General features: G+C 38.3%; 1 protein-coding gene across 1 annotated transcript; it reads right to left on the bottom strand.

Annotated features, from left to right (window-relative positions):
- Nucleotides 1–10,080: 10,080 nt before the first annotated feature.
- On the bottom strand, nt 10,081–15,452 carry hhex (hematopoietically expressed homeobox). The gene is made up of 4 exons (XM_052027471.1): nt 14,932–15,452; nt 12,722–12,900; nt 12,136–12,186; nt 10,081–10,963 (listed from the first exon to the last, which is right to left on the bottom strand). The coding sequence occupies exons 1-4, from the start codon at nt 15,287–15,289 to the stop codon at nt 10,721–10,723; spliced, it is 831 nt and encodes a 276-aa protein (XP_051883431.1). The 5' UTR covers nt 15,290–15,452; the 3' UTR covers nt 10,081–10,720.
- Nucleotides 15,453–21,827: the final 6,375 nt, after the last annotated feature.

The following is a 21,827-nucleotide window of genomic DNA, read 5'->3' as shown; positions in this document are numbered from 1 at the left end:
CGCGACATGGCCATCCACAGAAATACCTGTTTCTTTCTACAGGTTAACAACCAAGTGGACTCCACTGGATTATTCCAAAAATCCATAAGTGGATTGTAGTGACAGATGCAGTCATTGTTTTTCATCCATCGATACAGAGACCAGCAGGCAGTGTCTCTCTCTTCCTCTCCCTCTTTTCTGAATGCCAAAACGTCAGCACGTCGTTATCTCCTGTTGTCATAATGACGCCACACACACACACACACACACACACACACACACACACACACACACACACACACACACACACACACACACACACACACTCTCTCTCTCTCTCTCTCTCACTCTCACACACACACTACTGTACTATGTCTTAAAGGGACATTCACCAAATAGCAACCTAATCCGTAACAATTGGTAGAAAAAGTTTAAAGGGCATGTGGTCTACTCATTTCCTAAATCATATGTTGATACATATGTTCATATGGAATACAGGGAAGAAGAAGATCTGACATATCTAGCAGGTTTAACACTTTATGTTGATGCAAATGGTTAATTACAACTGAGCAATTGAGAGTTTTTTTTTTAACCTTAATGACCAACCTTGGAGTAGAAAAGTGAACAAAATTAAATCCACTTGCCTTTAGAAAGCCAAGAATTCATGAATGGGGTGAAAAAAGTGTGGGAAAGGAAGGTTGACATAAATTACAAATGAACATTTTAGCAAGGAACCAAATGGGTAGCGTTATGGAGCTGATGATTAGTTGCAACAATGGTTAGTTTAGCAAATCACCAGCAGCCATAAATGTGAAAGGTATATTGTGGAAGTAGATGTTCTACATCCTGCCGATGCAGCAGCAAAGCAGTTAGCAAATGCATTTTTACCCATTGTCAGAACCAGGTGTTTACCCCTAGTTGTAAAGAAATATTTAATAATCCTAAAGCAAAAAAAAGGACAATCTTCAATTTATTGACCATTCAGCAACAATGGATCAATGAGAATAGATCTTAACAATGGAATGTCCTTATGCTGTATGTAAACCAGATGAAGTTCATATGTCTCACTAATATCCTTTAATTCAATTTCTATAATTTACTTTCTGTGTATTATCAATCTGCCCACCTTTGTGCTTTGTAAAGAAATGTGCCTATACCCGCTCAAAATCATAAATCTTGGAATTGTAATGCATTGATTTTGTTTTAGATAATTCTTTCGTTGGGCTTTCATTGCTATTGAGCACGGCGCTTTTCAAGGATAGTGTTTAAACAAACAGCTCCCGATGTCTGCACACAGGAGCGTCAGGCGCAACATTAGTAATGGGCATTATGAAGTCCAACAACTCACTGCTAATCAGTAATCTAACATTTTGTATTAGATAACATATGTAATTCTATTAATTTTTAACCAACAACGGTGTACTTGCTTGTATTTATTCTAATCTTTCCGAAACATCGCAGTCCAACAGCAATCGAAAACGTTAATACATGGAACAATCTCTGTTGTAAAGGATGATCCAACATATTTCCCCAGTTAGATCATTCTTTTTTCTCAGAATGTAATCAGATCGACTGAATAGTTAATAGAAGTGCAATTGTTCAAGTTCGATGACAGTGAGAGTAATGGCAGGGGTCGATAACAGTAAGCCAATTCAACACATCTTTGTACAACCTGTATGGTCCTTGCAGTGAACACAACAGCCAACTATCAACATGCTGTGAGAAATTAAATGATTTCACCAAATCACTAATTACCCAATTGACGTTTGCATTTTTATTTTCCTTTGTTTTCCCATCCTGCAGATTTGTTGGAATGATTTCTGGATTTTTCATCTAATTTCGACATGTGATAACCCAACTCCCGAGACCAAGATTATTATAATTTATCTCAGCGAAAGAGAGAGATGATTTTGGATTGCCAAAACGTAAATATGTTTCTATTGCAGTGAAAGTGACAATCATTGGCAGACTCACTTCACTCCATACAAATTTGCCTGAACTGCTACCACAACAGTAAAAAAAACATGCATCAGGCGCATTAACTTCCCTTGTATTTTTCGGTAGGCATGGCCTGACCTGTTGAGCTTTTCAAGGTTTATGGGTTTGTTTCTATTTCAGACTTCCAGCATCGTGTGTTTTACAGGTAGTGCATGTTATAGAGAAACTAAAAACAATAAAGTAGCTGATTACCGTGTGGGACATCGGGATAGGTGCTTGATTTCAATTCGCACGAGAAAAAAATAAGATTATGACAAGCTTCCGTTGCTTTACAGAAAGCGAAACAGAATTGATTGTTGAAATATTGGCAGACTGCTGTATATATAAAGCTATTTACATTTTACTGCCGTGGTAAGTAGACCAATATCATGGATTTATCTTCCATCAATTCGTCTTCATTTCAAATAATCCCATTTAATAACGTCAGGTGCTAGGAAACATCCAATGGATAGTGCAATCCATATCCTTACATTGCCAAGCATTTCCTTCATTTAAAAATGCATTACTTATTCCTTTCCAAACCCATTTCATAACTTGGCATCTATATTATATAACACCAAACAAAAGTACAATAAGATCCCACTGTTTAGGATCGCCTGTGAATGGTAATTCTGTTGAATTCGATTATCATTTTGCACTGCAATGTTCGCATTTGTACGCTCTGTTCTGCACACCATCGCCAATGCTACCGGTAACCATCTCATGCAATTCGTTCTGTATGAAATTGTCTTTAGTACTACAAAATATATTCAATAAAATATCCATTCGTATCTATCGCTTGTAATGTAATGTGATGTAAATTCATCAATAGCTCAGACTGTCGAACATCCGTGGTAATCTGTAATTCGTACAGAGTAGAATATCCGGAATATCCTTTATTTTCTGTAGATTGTGTCCCGTGCTGCTCTGCATCTACATTAATGTTGAATGAAATATTTCTTAGATTGTGGAACTTTTTAAAAATTTCTATGAACAGATTTATTTCTGCAAGCCACAGTCTCAACAAATTTCTGCATTAATTCTTAAAGTTGATTTATAGAGAACCTTTCCTCGTTATGGCATGCATGTTAAAGTCACTGTCAAAACGCTGCCATTTTAGAGCATAATGCGGTTATTGCTGTAAGAAGTGACATTGTTAGACTTCATGGTAGCATTCGGTTAAAGCAAAACTGGTAAGAATTTTAAGTAATTTTAAACTGGTAAGAATGCTAAGTACTTTTACTATCCGGACGAGATGTCTGTGAATTACTTAACCCGGCATAACTTGGTCCTTCTGCAGTGACATTGAAGCTTCGAACTTCAAGCAAAACTAACCTCTTACAAATAGAGTCCTTGCGAAAACAAAGACAGAACACACACGCGGACGTCAACAAAACAAAAGTAAAAAATGAAACATTTTGCTACTAATTATCTTCAACGAATGCTAAACATGTTTGCTCTTTACTAAGTTTTAAGTGGATCGGTCCATTGACGTCTGTTCGATACAGATTGCTAGAAAAAATATAACTCAAATAAACGTAGATATTAACAGTAATAGCAATCTCTGCACTGTAGCTATTGTTTTGTTTCAAACTCCAATATAAATTGATCTGTTTGCATTTGTAATTCGGGAAACGTTAGTATTTGGCGCGTCGGTTTGAAAAGTACACGCAAAAATAGAATGAAAACAGAATGTGGTGGAAATATTCAGCAGATCAGGCACCATCTGTGGAGAAAGAATCAGAGTTAACGTTTCAACTCAATGGATAATACCAGCATTTCCTGTTTCTTTTTCAGATTTCCAGCAATTGCAGTTTTGTTTTCTTATTGATTACAAGCAACAATAGATTCTGAAAAATATCGCTGCTGAACTCATGCAATATGTAATATACAATGGCATGCAAAAGTTTGGGCACTCCGGTCAAAATTTCTGTTACTGTGAATAGCTAAGTGAGTAAAAGATGACCTGATTTCCAAAAGGCATAACGTTAAAGATGACACATTTCTTTAATATTTTAAGCAAGAGTACTTTTTTATTTCCATCTTTTACCGTTTCAAAATAACAAAAAAGGAAAAGGGCCCGAAGCAAAAGTTTGGGCACCCTGAATGGTCAGTACTTAGTAATACCCCCTTTGGCAAGTATCACAGCTTGTAAACGCTTTCTGTAGCCAGCTAAGAGTCTTTCAATTCTCGTTTGGGGGATTTTTGTCCATTCTTCCTTGCAAAAGGCTTCTAGATCTGTGAGATTCTTGGGCCGTCTTGCATGCAGTGCTCTCTTGAGGTCTGTCCACAGATTTTCGATGATGTTTAGGTTGGGGGACTGTGAGGGCCATGGCAAAACCTTCAGCTTGTGCCTCTTGAGGTAGTCCATTGTGGATACCTTTGCTCATTGCAGCCAAGAACTTCTGTTTTAACTTCATCAGTCCACGGGGTTTGTTTCCAAAATGCATCAGGCTTGTTTAGATGTTCCTTTGCAAACTTCTGATGCTGAATTTTGTGGTGAGGATGCAGGAAAGTTTGGAGAAAAAAGCGTGCAGAATTTCATGAAAAGAACACCTCTCCAACTGTTAAGCATGGGGGTGGATTGATCATGCTTTGGGCTTGTGTTGCAGCCAGTAGCATGGGGAGCATTTCACTGGTAGAGGGAAGAATGAATTCAATTAAATACCAGCAAATTCTAGAAGCAAACATCACACCATCTGTAAAAAAGCTGAAGATGAAAAGAAGATGCTTCTGCAACAGGATAACGATCCTAAACACCTCAAAATCCACAATGGACTACCTCAAGAGGCACAAGCTGAAGGTTTTGCCATGGACCTCACAGTCCCCCAACCTAAACATCATCGAAAATCTGTGGATAGACCTCAAGAGAGCACTGCATGTAAGACGGCCCAAGAATCTCACAGAACTAGAAGCCTTTTGCAAGGAAGAATGGGCAAAAATCCCCCAAACAAGAATTGAAAGACTCTTAGCTGGCTGCAGAAAGCATTTACAAGCTGTGATACTTGCCAAAGGGGGTGTTACTAAGTACTGACCATGCAGGGTGCCCAAACTTTTGCTTTGGGCCTTTTTCCTCTTTTGTTATTTTGAAACGGTAAAAGATGGAAATAAAAAAGTAATCTTGCTTAAAATATTAAAGAAATGTGTCATCTTTAACATTATGCCTTTTGGAAATCAGGTCATCTTTTACTCGCTTAGCTATTCACAGTAACAGAAATTTTGACCAGGGATGCCCAAACTTTTGCGTGCCACTGTATATGTAAATATAAACCAGATTTTTTTTCAAAGTGTTTCTGCACCCAGCAAATCTCTCTGATTCCCATTTTTATGTGAGAGATTACATGCAGAAATGTATATTGCTGTCTGCACATTTTAAAAAGACAAACTTTTCAAAAAGCAGAAGGCTCATTTCAATGTGCAGTCTTATGACAATCTTCAGTTATGGAGGAGCACATTTAGTCCTATAAGATGATAATGAGCAATTGGCTGCTCATTCAACAATTTTCCTGGAGCTTACCATGAAGAGTTGTGTGTTTTTGGGTTGGAGGAGAGGAGGGTTACAGAAGAATTACCTAAAGGTTTTTTTTTAAATGGGTTGAAGTATCTTTAACTTTCCCAGGAGACTGCATAGTTGGAAATAAGAGATTCCTATTTGTCACTGCTCTATTGTCAAAATGAGTGCAGGTATGTAAAGGTACTTGCACTTTGTACCAAGAGTAGGAACAAGTGTCACTCTGAGGTTGCCAGTAACCAAAGAACAGTCAGTAGAGTGGCAGCATATCTTTGCTTTTGGATTGGTCATTGGAGGTTGTGTTCAACCAAGTTTACTGAAACTGAAAATGGATTCCAACATTTTCCCAATAACAGAAGCAAGGCGAACTGTCCTATTATTTCCTGCTTTCTAACTTATTTTCTTCAATAGTGGCATGAGCTTAGCAGCTTTCCAATCCTCTGGGACCTTTTCATAATCCATGGAGTTTTGGTAAATTACAAACTATGCATCCAGTATTTCCACAGTCACTTCCTTGAAGAGTCTGGGATGCAGACCATCATATCCAGCATAGGCTAGGTGGGCTACTCACAGTCATTGGTCTGGTTAGCTATCCACTAGAGAGCTGTACTCCATATATTCCAGCACTTGCTCCTTCACAGTTTCCATGCTCACAGCACTCCTATGTTTCTTCTTGTGGTTAATGTATTTGTTGATGAAGAATTATATCTTCTTTGGGGCTGGCTTGAAGTGCCTGAACCTATTGAAAAAATGCCATTCCTTCCCTGGCTGCTCTACATCACCATCCTATTGATGTTGGCCAACCAGAGATCTGTATGCAAGGAGCAAATGCTCAATGTTTTCTAAAACATATCGTCTCCCTCTCTACATCCAGCAGACAGACTTTTGATGGATGTAGAATGGGGGAAGACATCTTTAAGAACACTTTGATCAGTTATTAATAGCAAGGGCTATGAATAACTGGGGTTTGAATAATATTATTATTTCTCCGGATGACAAAAAAATTCTATGCATCACCCACATCTGTAGAAGTTCCAGACAAATGCAAAGCTATCCAAAGAAGAGTACCTGTTGCTAAAATATTTTACACTTATGCTGGCAGTTACACCTTCACTCTCACCATCTCAGGAGACAAAGTAACCAATTGCCTCTTATGCTCCAACTGAAAGAGCACTTGTAGATACTTCAGGTTGGGCAATACAGCAAGGCAACCAAGAGTAGAAGTCAACAGCAAGTCAGAATTACAGAACAATAAAGTGAGCTGGCATTTCAATTGCATTATGTTTGGAGAATTTTCCTGTATTGTCTACATAAATTGAAAGCAAAGGCAAAAAGATCTCTGAAGTTGTGGAGTGGACTGTGGGTGTAACTTGGTAGGTGAAGCAACTGGGAGGGTAGTAATCTAGATTGTTATTGCTAAGGAGTCATTTTAGATGGACTCTTTCATTAATCAGATCTTGCTGTACATTTCTGGCTGTTGACCACAAGCATTCTTGATGTCCTTGGATTTATGTTTATCTGTTCTCCTGCCAGCTGTATAGAAACCCAGTTCCACAGAAAAGCTCTGTGCAAACACCAAGTTATGATGATATATGGCAGTCTGTCTAGCATGTATTGGAGAAGTGTTTTAGACCTAATGGACATCACAATTGAGAAGATGTTGGAAACTTACAAGTTAGCTAGCATCTGTGGAGTTAACTGAGTTCTGAGAGAAACATAGATTTCACTGTACCCCTGTTAATTAGGTGCATTATCTTAATTAGGACTGCAGTCAGCTAGCTCGGTCCACAAGAAGCCAGACTTGTACTTATTTTCCAGGATAAGAAAATGGGAGAATGAAGGACTATCATAAAGGAAAGGCACGTGGCCACTGTCATGAAAGCAGGCAGCAGTAAGTGAAGCTCTATGAAGATGGTGATAGGAATAGATGAATTTTGATAAATGACAATTAAGTCTTGGACTTAAGAGCACAAGGGAGAGCCCAGTCATCTTAAGACACTATGACCTTAAGGAATCCTACAAAACTCTCTCAGGTTGCTTCTATGAAAATGGTACTGCGTTTGTTGTTACAGGGTGTCCATCTGTCACCTGCAGGAAATCTATACGAACTGAGATTCATTCATGCTACCACTGTTTACTTTTTTTAATATAAGTAGCCTTTAATGTATCAGAGACAAAAAGGTTCAGACATTGATTGCAGTAGGCAACCTTGTGACTGACTGCAGGTCAAGCCAGTACAGACAGGCTCTTGCTGATTCTTGGAAAGTGTAGCTTACTCATGAATTTCTCATTAACCAAGGGACTGCACATGGTTATGTTCTCTCATATCTTATAATTTAGGCAACATTCCATGTTCCTTCCCATCCTTTTCCGCGAAGTAGGATAAAGTAGCCATTCTAGCTGCAAAATAATTTGTCTGCAAAACTAGCCTCACAAAACATCACTACTTCAACAGTACTATTTCTATGGAAAGGTTAATGATCTGAAATATTAACATTGTTTTTCTCTCCCCAGGTGCTATCCGACCTGCTGAGTATTTCCAGACTTTTCTGTTTTAATTGCAACCTGAAGTGTCCTCTGCACATAAAATGCCAATGACTATCTGCAAAATAGAAATGGGTTAAAAGAAAGAATTACAACAAAATCTATTAATAGTGTGATAGACAAAAGCAGTATTAACCAAAATACACTACTAGAGCAGATGGCCAGAAGGTTCATCAAAGTGGCAAGTTTAAGTTGTCTTTAGAAAAGAAGAGAGAGAGAGAGAGAGAGAGAGACCAAATTACAAAGATTTGGGAGGAATTTCCTGAGTTTAAGGCCTTGACAAGCAAAGCAATGGTCACAAAACAGAGCAAATAAAATGATGGAAATGCAGGATTGCAAGTATCTCAGAAAGTTATAGGGAAGGGCAGAACTGTGAGGGATATAAAATTAGTGATGAAGATGTTACTTCACCAGGAACCAATGTTAGTCAGCAAATAATTGTGTGAGAGGGTGAGAGTTAGGATGTAGGCACAATATATTAGACTGTCTTAAATTTATGGGAGTGAAGATGAGAAGCTGAGTAGGTGTACATATGAATAATTCAGATCAGAGGCAACAAAGCCATAGATGCAGATTAAAGCAACATGAGTTGTGGGGATTACATTTGAGGTAGGGTAGATAGTATTAGTGAGGGCACAGATATATGTTCACAAATCCAACACAGGATTAAATACAAAGGTTGCAAACGGCCTGAGGCAGAAAAAAAAATGGCTAGAAAATGGAATTTGTAGCAGGGCCAGAAGACAATAACTTTTCTTGTTCCAATATTTATTTGGAGGAATTTCCAGTTTATGCAGTGCTGGACGTTAAACAAGCAATGTGACGACTGAAACATTGTGGAAGGATAGGGAAAGGTGATGAGAAAGTATAGCTGGGTGTCAATGGTGGTGTATTTTTGGATGATGTAACCAAGGACAGATGAGCTTAGGAGGGGAGCAATGGAGCAAGAGTGGGAAGAGAAGGTTTGTGATTGGATAAATAAGAATGGAACCAGCTAATTATTGTCTAACCCAACTGGACATTGATGGAAAGATATTGGAGGATGGCACAATCAGGAAAATGTAATGAACATCGACATCATGTTCTGATAAATATGGATTTTAATATATGTTATAATGCCCTAAGATATCAGAGAAGAGTTGAATCAATACTGCTTAAATTGAATGGAACACACTTTTCAATTTAAATAAATTAAACAAAATCAGATAATTTCTTATCTAAGGAAGGAATAATTTGATATAGAGACTGATATTTTGCTGTTGATAAAATTAACAGTCAGCACAGTGCTATTTCTACTGTTTGGATTCTATTTCAGCAAGGGGATGAGTATTTCATTCTTTTGCCATCTGGATGCTTGGACTACATCTTGATAATGAAAATTTGGAAATAGAAAGCTCTTAATATGTCTTTGACTGTTTTCATTATAAAAGGCTTATGTGAAATATTATTTACAACAACCATTTTTAAAACAACCATTGATATTCATATTGGACAAACCAAGAAAATAGACAGGTCGTCCAGTTTTCCAAAGCATCCTTAGTGAGGCCAACCTACACTGAAAACAAATTAGTATTTCTTGAAACTCTAATCTTAATGTATCCCATATCAACAGAAAAAAAAATCAATTATGTTACATGGTTAGAATTAAAGTAATACAATGCATTCCTTCGCATCATAAGCCTTATTTGTTTCATTCAACATATATCTCATTAGTCAAAAACTTGCCAATATCTGATGCCAACAACAAAACCTCGTTGTACTTACATGGTAAAATAAGGATGATTTTCATCTACTTAATTGCAGGGATCCAGCTTATTTACGCCATAAATCTTATACACCTTGTTAATAAACACAGCAAACATTATGTTTGGGGCCTTTTCTAAAATTATGTGTGTATTGATTCATAAACTCGTGACTCAGTACCACTTCCCCGCTGATTCTGGTAAAATTACCGTGGGTTCTCTCTATGTGTACCTGTACGTCTCTCAACAAAAATGCACGCGTGATAGTGCAAGAGTGCGTGAACTAATGTAAAGACTGTACAATATTCATATAAGTTTATTGCAAGGTATAAGATAAACACAAGATCAAATGTTGAATATCTGGTGATTGACACCGGTAGTAAATATGTATATTTGCGATAATAAAGTACACATTCGAGTTGATAAGTATTTCGTGTTACTTTCTGCATTTATTAACGAGAGCGTTTCAACCAAACATGTATTTACATAATCATAATCTACACAATACTCTTGGGATATGAGGTATATAACCATGGACGAAGTTTTACTGAAAGCTACCGGTCAAATACAAGGATGCCATAGCCTTGTGTGGTTGTATAAATTACTCGACTCTTTGTCTATTCTCACAAATTTCTTATAAAATGGAATATTACGACAAAGGCACGTTCTATACACAAGTATTAAAATATTCGAATTTCAAAAATTATGTCCTGTACATAAATATAACAGCGTGCTATTTTGACTTCAACACAACCCTGCATTCAATCGCGTTTAAAGGCCGATAGTATATTGGGCCGTTCATTGAACATTGACCCATTTATATATAAAAAAGGTTCTGGGCATCGCACCTTATACATTCTTGTGGTTTTAGGAAATAGATCCTACCTACCAGTCCGGTTCCCAGTAAAGTGCAAGGATAAACCACTATCCTTCCATTCTCCAACCGACTTGTGTCGCTATATGTTTTTTATTGTGCATTTGCAGGGTAAGTACTCCTATCGTCATCTATATCCACCTCTTCCTCACTGTCGTCTGACACTTCCGATTCGTTTTGCCGAAAAGCCGGGGGCGTCGAGCAATGCGACCCATTTAGTAAAACTGCTTTATTCTGATCGAGACTCAAGCGTCTCTCCCGGCCCTTCTCACACTGGTTCTCCACGGACTGATCCGAATTGTCTGATTCTTCCCTTTTCGTTCCTTGAGGATTTTCCTGTTAAAACATAAAGCCTTTCCTATTATTACCTCAGAAGTAGCAGGAGTAAGATAGGCAAGACCACGAGCTTGCAGCCGCAGGCAATCCGCGGCAGGAACATATTGCACGTCTGTGGCTAAAAGCTCGTGGTTTGTCATTTTAAATGTCCTTAGCGATACATTATTGTTCTAAAAATAAACGGAGAACTCTCTGGAACTGTAACCTGCTCTACGTGATGTAGGCAGTAGCTGAGCTGATAGCAGTGTGCACTCCCTCTCTCCCCGTCCCCCCCCCCCCTTAAGTGCACCCCATTTCGTTTTAATATTTAAGTCCGAGAACTCTTCAGCGTGCACTCCCTCTCCCCAATTTAAGTGCACCCCATTTCGCTTTAATATTTAATTTAAGTCCGACAAGTCCTGAGAATCAAGAGTTTGCTGGCAAGTTTGACAATTAATGCTTTGGTTTCGCCATCTAGATTCTTCTGAATTTTTTTAAAGAAGTCGTTCTGAAATATTGATCGGGCTCCCTTCTAAACTGTACAAAGCAAAAATATTAAACAGTGGCTAATAAAGAAAATTTCCACTGGCAATGAATGGATTTGTAGCGAACGCATTACACTAGTTAACTCAGTGATTAAACTTCCTAAACGACATGTTAGATTAGTTTTGTACCTGCATGGGCTGCCGCTCACAGGATCCAGTTTAAATCGTTAGGAAGGGCATAATTTTTAAAGATGAAAATATAATTTGCCAGGTGTTTTAAGTACTGCGTGTCAATAGCTTAATAAATGCGTTTACTCATATAATCGCCCAACGATGAAGCAACAAATATTCTTTGAATAATATGGATAATTCGGCGATTGTTACCTTGATCGACAAGTGTTAATTGCGCAAACAACATATGGGATAGCTGAAAAATTAAAAGATTCCTAATGGGGAGAGAGCGAAACGGCCAAAATAATTGATATAGGAACTACATTAGACGCTTTTAACATTTGTGCAGCTCCAGTGGTTCATCCTGAATTCCAACATGACTATTTGTCTTTTCAATCAAGGTAAAGAGGTTAAATAACGTTTCAAATTACTTTCGCACACAAAATATAATAGGCTCTGGCATTTAAGATCCCTCATTTCCATAACAACGGGAACCTCGGGCTCCACAGAGATTAGATGGGAGCAGAATCTCCCTACCTGTTTCAATCGCCGCCATTTAGCTCTGCGATTCTGAAACCAAGTCTTTACCTGGGGAAAAAAAATCATCCTTAGTTTCGGTTCACAACCTTGCGAAGATTTCCAATGGGAATATTTGCAAAAAAAACCTAGTGCAAACACCGGCGTTGGGGCCCATAAAGTGGAAAGTATTTGAAATTATTTTAATAAACGTCTTCCTGTCCAGAGTTAACGCAAGAACGAGAAGAGAACATTAAACATGGGAGATAAATAAATCTTTATCGATTGAAAAGCTGAGAAAATGCGACAGGGACATATAAACAATTTGTCACTATAAACAAAAAAAATCAGTAAAATATTCTGAAACATTTATCTAAATTATCTTATTATGCCTCTGCGTGAAATTTTAAAATCGTATTTTAAATGTTAAAAAATATTAAACCTACAGTCACTAAACAGATTCATTATCAAAATATTTATATTGGTAGGATTAACGCATATGCAGTCATGCTGTAGTTGTATTTGCCTATGAGAGAAAACAACACACAGGTATGGAGACTATTTAAACATAATTCTTTCAATTGTTTACTGTATAGTTTTCATGTACCTGTCGCTCGCTGAGTTGCAACATTTTGGCGAGTCTTTTACGTTCAGGTGGTGAAAGATATTTCTGGGTCTCAAATTTCTTTTCCAGTTCAATGGTCTGATCGTTTGAGAATCGAACTTGTCCTCCTTTTCTTTTGTGCGGCGGCCTTTGAATAAAATGGCTCCATATCAACGGCTTTCCTATTAGAAAATCAACCGAAACAATAGGAATGCTAAACTTGGATCATATCATAAAGTTCTAATTATATCAATGAATTAAAATCACATTTGAATCCTATTTCACCAGTTCACAGTCATAAAATCAGGCCGCTTGTATTGTATTCGTAATATTAAATAAAAGATCTGCATTAAAAAAGAAAATTCTGATTTCTTTCAATCAGATTAAAATAGAATTATATATCCGCAGAAGGTTAAATTGAGCACAACTTGACCTGTTTCCCAATTATACAATCTTAAACTTGTCCTGATTTATTTTTGTTGTCATTGGTTAGGAGTATCATAAAAGCTACTCAGCAAGTTAGGACAAGGACCCGGAAAAATGGACCGGGGTCTCTTTTTCTGTCTCACAATGCAACATTGATTTCATACAAGCCAAGAGGCTTGTGTGAAACCTACCATTTCAGGACCATGGCAACATTTCCGTCAATCTGTTTCCTGTTGGTCTATCTTGTTAAAGGGCTGTTATTTCCTTCTGCTTCTTGACATAAATGAGTTAAGGAAGCCGAGATAGGCCACTTATGGTTTCTATGTAGCAGTTCATTTTTGTAAACATGGAGTGCATTAAAAGATTTTGTGTAAAGACGGGTTGGGCCATTAACTAGCTACCTACTGTGATGTCTGATTGAATATAAACTAGGGAGGATCGCAATATAACTAACATTTCAGTTAACTTCACAATGCATATCAAATTATTTTACATTGATTATTCCGATTTCATCACCCAAAATTGCCCATTAAATCTGAAGTATCGTTCACTTTTCTAAGATCATTCCCACAGCTAGAGTGTTAAACTAATGCACGTTTTAAGATGGACTTCGGCAAGATTCAAAACACAACTACATCTTCCTAAATTCAATGGAGCTATTATTTTCTGCGATTTTCGCTTGCGTCAGTCTCCACTTCAATTGCTACAAAACAGCCACAAAAATAGGAAGCAACTGGTTATTTTAGCTGCCATAAAGTCATATCCCGCACAGAGGAAATGAACAATATCAGAAAAACGTATCCCGGCTATCAGAACTCGAGTGTTTCCTGTATATGTCTGTATTGAGGATGTCGATAAAATAATCAGCAATGTGCACGACTCCCGGGGAAGAGTCTGCTTCTGACTGAGAGGAAAACATTTAACAGCTCTGTAACCAGATTTACTCCTATCGAGAACTCAAGATTTCCTGTATGAACGGAAAAAGGTCAGCCTTTCGGAGCACAGACTGTTAAACCAGCTCAAGGTGCTATTTCAACAGAGGATGAACCATCAGCAAAAGGATTTTTTTTTAAAAAAGCAGATCTCCTCTACATGTATCGGCTTAGGCACTTTATTATGTTAAATGTTATTTAAAAATAAGATTTGGCAACAACTTGAAAATCAAGTAAAATATTTGCAACCAGTTTTGGGTACGGTGAAGATTTCTGACAATCTACTTCTCCCAAGGGAGCTTGCTGGTAGAATGTTTGTGTAAAATAATAAAATACAAATATAGCTCTTTCATTTTCGACTCTTCACCTTAAAACAGTATTTGATATTGGTTGTTAACTAAGGCAGAAACATAATGTATTTTACATCAACGGAAAGCATTGAAATCTGTAATCACATCACGGGACGATTTCTACAATGCATCAGAGATACCCGGTAGTTTGGAAATTTGTAGTTGAACCTATCATTCTATAAACCCAGAACAGATTGGAATTAGCACTGCAATGGAATTGCAAACTGGATTCAATCTCCTTAAATCTTCGAATGAAAATATGCATTCGATTGTCCGCCCTTGTATCCCTGAAATTCAGATTAGCTACAGCAGTAAAATGAATTTACTCGATGACTGTGGTTTCTCGACACCCAGTATATATAAACGGAATAGGAAACAACCCGCTCCTGCTGCAGAATTTCCCTACTTGCTGCAACTTAACTAAAGCAGCATCGACTTTCAGAGAACTTCGTTTTACATCAGAAACACCGCAACGAGGAGAGATCAGAACTAAAGTGGTTCTTACCCAGGGTGTCCTGTCTGAGGAATGCATGAGTGTAGTCGTTAACTGTCCTGGCAAAGGGGTACAAGGGTCCGGAGAAGGCGCTGCTGCCATACGGTGTCAGGGCTGGGTGGTGAAAGGCGGGGTGGATTGGAGTCGGTTCGTAGATCGGAGTCCGGTACGGGGAAGCTATGCTGGTGAAGGACGAATTTGGGGAGGGCAGGGCCGGTCCGGGGGTCACCGGGGTCGTGTGAGGAGTCCCGTTGCGACCCAAGATGTCGTCGATGTAGAATGGGGTTGGATGCACCGGTTGCATCGGGGTCGGCGCGTACAGCGGTAGATTCACACTCATGGCGGAGGAGCTGGGGTGCTGGTACTGCATGGCGGCCGCTGTCCAGTGATCACTGGGACGGAGGGTTCCTTCAGCACAGCTCCGCTTGGTATTGGTAGCTTGGCTGCGGGTCAGAGCTGCTGGAGCGGCCGGGATATTCCCACTGTGAACTTCCTTAAACTTATCAAAACTCCGGCCAGCCACTGATTTCTTAGGGCGTAGGCGGGGCCAAGGGACGCGTGTCAATTTCCCTTCATTAGTCGCTTGGTGATTGGCTGCAGGATCGGGGCTTCTTGCTAAAGTTGCTGACCCGCCCCCTGCTCCCATTGCGCAGCCGCGTTGAGGGGTCCCACCTTCAGATGACAGAGCAGGAAGGTGAACGTATTGTCCCAGGTAAACGCTGCAAGAGTGAGCCGTGCAGACATGTATGAAGACAAGAGCAGATTTTAGTGCAACGAGTACCACGATTGTTTATTCACTGGAAGTGCTGTTTATGTTATTAAATACGCGAAAATTGGTAACTTTCAGTACTTGTACCTGACAAATGTTTGCTCTACAAAAAGGGTCACGTTTACAGAAAACAAAAAAAGGCCTTCCAGCTCGCCGGTTCGCCCGGTCATGTTCCAGCATCCGTTACCCCTGCAGGTGGCGGCAGCTGTTGTGCAAAAGCAACTGTTACAAAAAAAATTCGGCACCTCTAGAAGTAGGAACTGCAACCATCATCAGGATTTGAATTGGTGTTGCCGCTGGCACATTCTTTTTCTATCTAAAACTTTGACAGATCCGGCTAAGATTTCTTTTGAAACTATAGGAAGGAAAATAAACGAAGTACAGCACTGACCAAGAGAAAATTTCAATAAAACATTAGAAATTAAAAGCATTTGTTTCTTATCGTTTAAGGAATCAATTACCGAAGTTTTAATACAAATTATGTTCATTAATAGAGCTAATCATTCCATCTAATAGGGGAAATAACCCGGCTGGGTCAGACCAAAGCTTCGAATCAGCATTGCTTACTGTTTACCATAGAGATTTTTCAAGGATTGTTGTCACGTTAACGTTCAGCTGCTGGATGATGAACGGCCTTACAGCACCCTCTAACAAATTGGTTGAGGGACTGAGACATCCACAAACCAATCAACATGTTAAATCAGTGTTCGCACTTCTCTATTAATGGATGGCAATACTTCAAGGGGAATGTGTATTACAAGGAATGGTTGTGAAATCGCGTTAAATGTATAATCAAGTAGTTTTAACACCATGGACGTGGTTTCTTTTCCTTTTCGTATTTGCTTATTTCATGCTAGGAACCTGAAAACGCAAAATATTCTTAATTTGTTGAGGAAACATGTTGAATATCACTTGTAGGAATGGACAACGGGTAATATTAAAAGATCAGATATGTGATTTACTGTTTTTATTTAAAAAAAACTAGTTGGTTTATTTAGTTTAATCACTTCTTGTACAATATATCGACCGAACTATGATAAGAAATAAGTAAAACGTGGAAGGAAATTTACCAAGTATTATTTCAAGTATTACCACAGCTCTGCCCAAATGGAACCTGATTTCCATTATACCACCACATTTTATAATTGAAGATTATTTCTGAGTAAGAGCGCGCAGAACTAATTCCATCTACTCAGCTCGTTGGTTTTGTTCAAAATGTAAAGGTACTTTATAGTCAATAGGCTTTAGTGCACGTTCTATAGGGATATTATTGGAGCTACTTAGTTGATATCACTCAATTTTGCTCTTTAGTGATATCAATACTTTGGTTTCTCGTGTAAGGCAGAAAGCAGTGCAGAAAAAGAATTGAAGTAAATATTGACGAAAAAATGACACAATCTTTGGATATTACTAATCTTTTTCTTTAAAATGATTATTTAAACGTTTTAAGAACAAATTAATTGACCCATATTGCAACCCTTTATATTGTTTTATAATCATGGATCTCCTTGTAAATTGTAATTTGTAGATTATAAGAAACAAAGCAACTTGAAAGGTATAAAACTAATCTTGTTCAACATTGCATCGTCTGTTCGGACCCTCATTAAAGTGACGAAAATAAGCGTTGAAATTCTTTTAACCAGGCCATTGTTTTGGGTTTGATGTAGTTAATAGTAACTGCCTAATCTGGCGATTATCACAGATGGCTGTTGGTCTCATTGCGTGCTTTCAATAGTGATTATATTATATCAGACAATACATTGATAAATGCAATCAAATCACTTAATTAGTTAAATGACTCAACTCGTACATCGGACCACATTTGCCTCTAGGCTCATTGCTCGTCTTGTGATGATGGAGATGTTTTTTAACAAATTGCACATTTTAGTAGATTGGAAACAAAACCGAATTGCTGTGGCGGCTCCTCATTCGCACGTGCTACCCGAGCGAAACACGGCGACAGAAATCCAGGAATATCACATTTGCTGAACATGTTTGATGACGGATCAGAAGATTGATTTTTTTTTAAAAAAGTACCTCTGACATTATCACTCTTGTTCACAGAGAACAATAATGCCGGTGAAACGATAGTTCTCTTATAGGATAAATTATAAACGAGCTTGTTATAGTATTATTGAGCCTCTTCCCTCGCCCCCGCCCCATTCCATTGATTTCCGACTGGTACTTGCAGTAAAATCGATTATATGTTCAATCGATTTCATTTTGGTAACTTGAGAAGCTATAACACCTAGAAGGTATTGATTATGGAAAATTTGAAGACACTAAAAACATATGGTTAACTTCAAAGCAATCAGGCTGTTGCGACAAATTGCCAGGCAGTGAGCCTTCCCAATAGCCATTGAGTGTACTCTATCCTCAAGTAACCCTAACAGATTTTAACTGTTGATTTATTTCTGAAATTTGTAACCTGCATTTGATACTCTTTTGGCCGATGCATATGGACACCTGAATTATCAGAACTGTTTTAACATTTTATTTGAGCTGGGGAAAAGTAGCGAACTGACCAGGACTTGATGCACGATTTTTGTATTAGTCACCTCGAATGAATCGGGACATTGGACTGGTTCCATACTGTGAGCGTTCACCTGAACAACGTACACGTCTTGTAGTAAACACCAGACCTTTCCATCATTAGTCACTTTGCGTCAATTGATGCTCATAAAAAAAACTGGGCAATGCATATTGTTTCGAATGTCAGATTTGGAAATGGGAATCACTTTGAAGAAAAGCTCTTTAAAAACTCTATTACACTCTTACTGTTCAATAATTCCGCCTGTTGGCGCCGTCATAGGCACCTGCCGTTAGAACAACTCTTGACAGATAAAATAAATTATATTGAAGTCTTTCCAAATCAAAGACCTGAGAATATTCGTGATGAAGATTCCAAGTCGGCAGTACGATGGATGGTCAGGATGGCGCCACTGGTAAAACACGCCGGTGTTTAAGTGAGGTTGTATCAGCCTCTTAAAGATAACTGTAATCTATTCTCAATGGAAGAGTGCTGGGGGCCATATAACATGTGAAGCATTGTAAAATGTAGAGAGGCCACGGTTATACATTGTCAACACTTAATCAGGTTTCAGTACCCTAAAAAAAACTTGGAGTAGTAACTTCATGAAGTATTTTACCGAAGCAACCATTCACGCAAACCTATAAATACGAACTTCAATCTTAGGCTATTTGTTTAAAACCTAATAGATCCACGTGGATTCCTTAATTATTATTACTGATGCCCTTTTAATTACAATAAGCATTGTTCCGTAGAAAGTGCTCAAGCCCCAAAGTGCTGATACATAACAACATCTAAGTGTTTGGGTTAATGCTTACCGCTAAGAGCAGAGGTAAAGATAAATCTTTCCAAGTCGCGGACCCCCAAAACTCCACCGTAACAAAAAAAATCAGTACAATGAAGAGTGATTGGTGTGTGCACTTCTGAGGCCGAATTGCTGCGATTTGCGTGCAATCGGCGCCCTTTGGCTTGAGGGCGACAAATTGAGTGGAGACGATCGGGTGGTATAGTGGCGGAAATGTGGGAAAATAAAATGGAACTAGTGTAGGAGCAGTGAAACTGGGTATTTGGTGATCAGCGTGGACTCGACGGGCCGAAAGGCCAGTTCCTGTGACTAGAGTGAAGCCAACAACTTCTTTCATTGGATTTATATCAAAATGCGTGCACGGTTGTCCTTGAAAACACACAAGCAGATGAATAGTTTAAATTTGAATCGTTGCTCTTGTTAGAAACCTTAGGCGAACTCACGATAGGAACAAATTATTTGGTTTGACACCGACCCTGAGGTCTAATTGGAATGCAATGGCCGTCGAAGGAGGGGGAAGAGGGCGGTAGATGGAGGGAGGTTGTATAATTGTAAATTAGGACAGGGCGAGAAATTGTTTTAAGTACTCATTTTTGGACCATAGCTTTCCATGGGATACATACTTGATTAAATACGTTTGCGAACGGAGTAGGAAGACTGGAAACGAAAATGAAAATTCATTTAGAAGGTCGGGAAGGAATAATAATCACAAGGTGTTAACCATTCAGGAAGTCAGCTTTCTATGAATTAATTCCAGAAATGAATGCAGTGCAGTGCAATTTGACTGAAATGCCCCTGTGTATAATAGTGTAATCGTTAAAATCCCCCCTTGAAGTTTAAATACTTGGGATTTATATTTATAGCTGAAAAGATGTCCCTATTATGTGTCAGTTGTTCCCGGGATATGACTGTGGTGCACTTAACGACAAACTTTCGATGATGTTGGATGCCAGTGAACAGTAAAACAAACATATTTTAAACAGATTGAACCATATCTAGAATTAACTCGCCTATTATACCTAGGATTAAAATATGCTTCCAAACAAAACTGCTTAATTGAGTTTCATCCACAGTCCAATGCCACTAGGACCCTACACAGAAGAAGCGTTAATTTGCACAGTTTATCATTGTAGAATGACTAATTATTTTAAGTGGCATCGCTTCAATATTTTCCATAAACTGATTCATCAAGAATAATTGAAGCTCTAAGCCACCAACGTTCCATTCAAAAGAGGCAGTTAAAATAAAATCCTAATTAATTGAATACTTCCTATAACCCTGAAAAAAATCATCAGACCACGAGTGAAATTGATTTACATTTGTTAATATCCCCTGAATCATTTTAAATATGAAATGAAACTTTTTATGGCATTGCTATCAATACTTGTATTCTTCTCCAGAACATATTGAGAATTTGAAAATTAATCGAAAAATAGACTGAATCAGCTGATAGAAGGTACCCCTTTATATCTGTAATTCATGTAGCACCACTCCTCCAACAGTGCAATTATTAGATAATAAATAGATGATAAACATTGTATTTGACGAAACGAAGACTTGGGCTATTTGACGGATAGCAGCACAAGGCTGTCAAGTGGAGAGACCAGCATGTAAACGTTTAATTTAGAGAGATAAAAGTCAAATAACCAATATTTACAAACAGCAGATCGATGAGTTAATCAGGGATCCGAGCAAGGAAATCGCGTGGGTGGCGTCTGTCTCGTTGGCGGCGTGTTTCGAGCAAATATATAAATATTCTGGTATTATGTTATTTTACCCTTACCTGGTGGAATGGGAGGGTGAGTGGGAAGGGGTGGGGTGGATAATCATAAGACGAATAAAATTTTAAGATCTGTTATTTGAGGTTGCTTACATATTGCACACTGATTTTGAGAATGATTTTATTCATTATTATTTAACACACAGGGGTTCGATCATTTTTTCCCCTCAATTTTATCTTCTCATTTGAAAAATATATCACATTGCAACAGCTTCCGTAAGGACTAAGTTCAATTTATCAATCTCTCAAATGTGGCATCAGTCAATAATATATTTAACAATGTGTGGGGATGGCAATTTGCTTTATTACTTGCCTTAGTTTTGTGTTACCGGGATCTATTATCGCAGCCACTTTTGCAGTATTCCTTACGAAATCTCCGTTAAAATGACAACGTTCAGCATGAATGACATTCCACGAAATTAACAAAAACCAGGTCTGTTGGCTGTCTGGAATGATTTTATTGCAGTTACCTTGTTTTTCCTCAACTCTATGTCAATATTAAGAAAACTTCTTGTGATTCACTTGGTGGTGACATTTCAGTTTGATTGTTTTTAAAATTAAGCATAGTGGTTTGCCATCTTTAGCACTGGATGAAAGATTTTCCTGCTCTGGTCTAAAACTTCAGTTTTTTTTGTACTTCCATTTCTCAAGTATCAATGTCTTGAATACTTCACCCCAAAATAATTTGTGCTAGTAGTTCTGTATTACACAGGCAAGGTATTCTGCGAAGAGTTTAGATGCATACCATCTATATTCTCCACAATCTGATATTGTGGTGCTGCGTCTTTCTTTATACACTGTGTGATTTATGGGTAGTCTGTAGAAAGGAAAACATTGCAGGACCTCATGGCAGACACATACCAGCAGGTGGGGCTAAATTCAGAGGATAATGTGGTCTGGATGTAAGAGCCCCTGAAAAGCAGTTATTGAAATTGGAAATGGAGCATTTACCGTGAGTCTCCCGGAGCTGCACATAAACTGAGAAAGAGTTGAATGCAGTTTGTAAACTTTGACTTAGCCAATC

Source organism: Pristis pectinata, chromosome 12 (genome assembly GCF_009764475.1).
Source record: "Pristis pectinata isolate sPriPec2 chromosome 12, sPriPec2.1.pri, whole genome shotgun sequence".
Classification (NCBI taxonomy): Eukaryota; Metazoa; Chordata; class Chondrichthyes; order Rhinopristiformes; family Pristidae; genus Pristis; species Pristis pectinata.
This window is presented reverse-complemented; position numbering and strand designations above follow the sequence as displayed.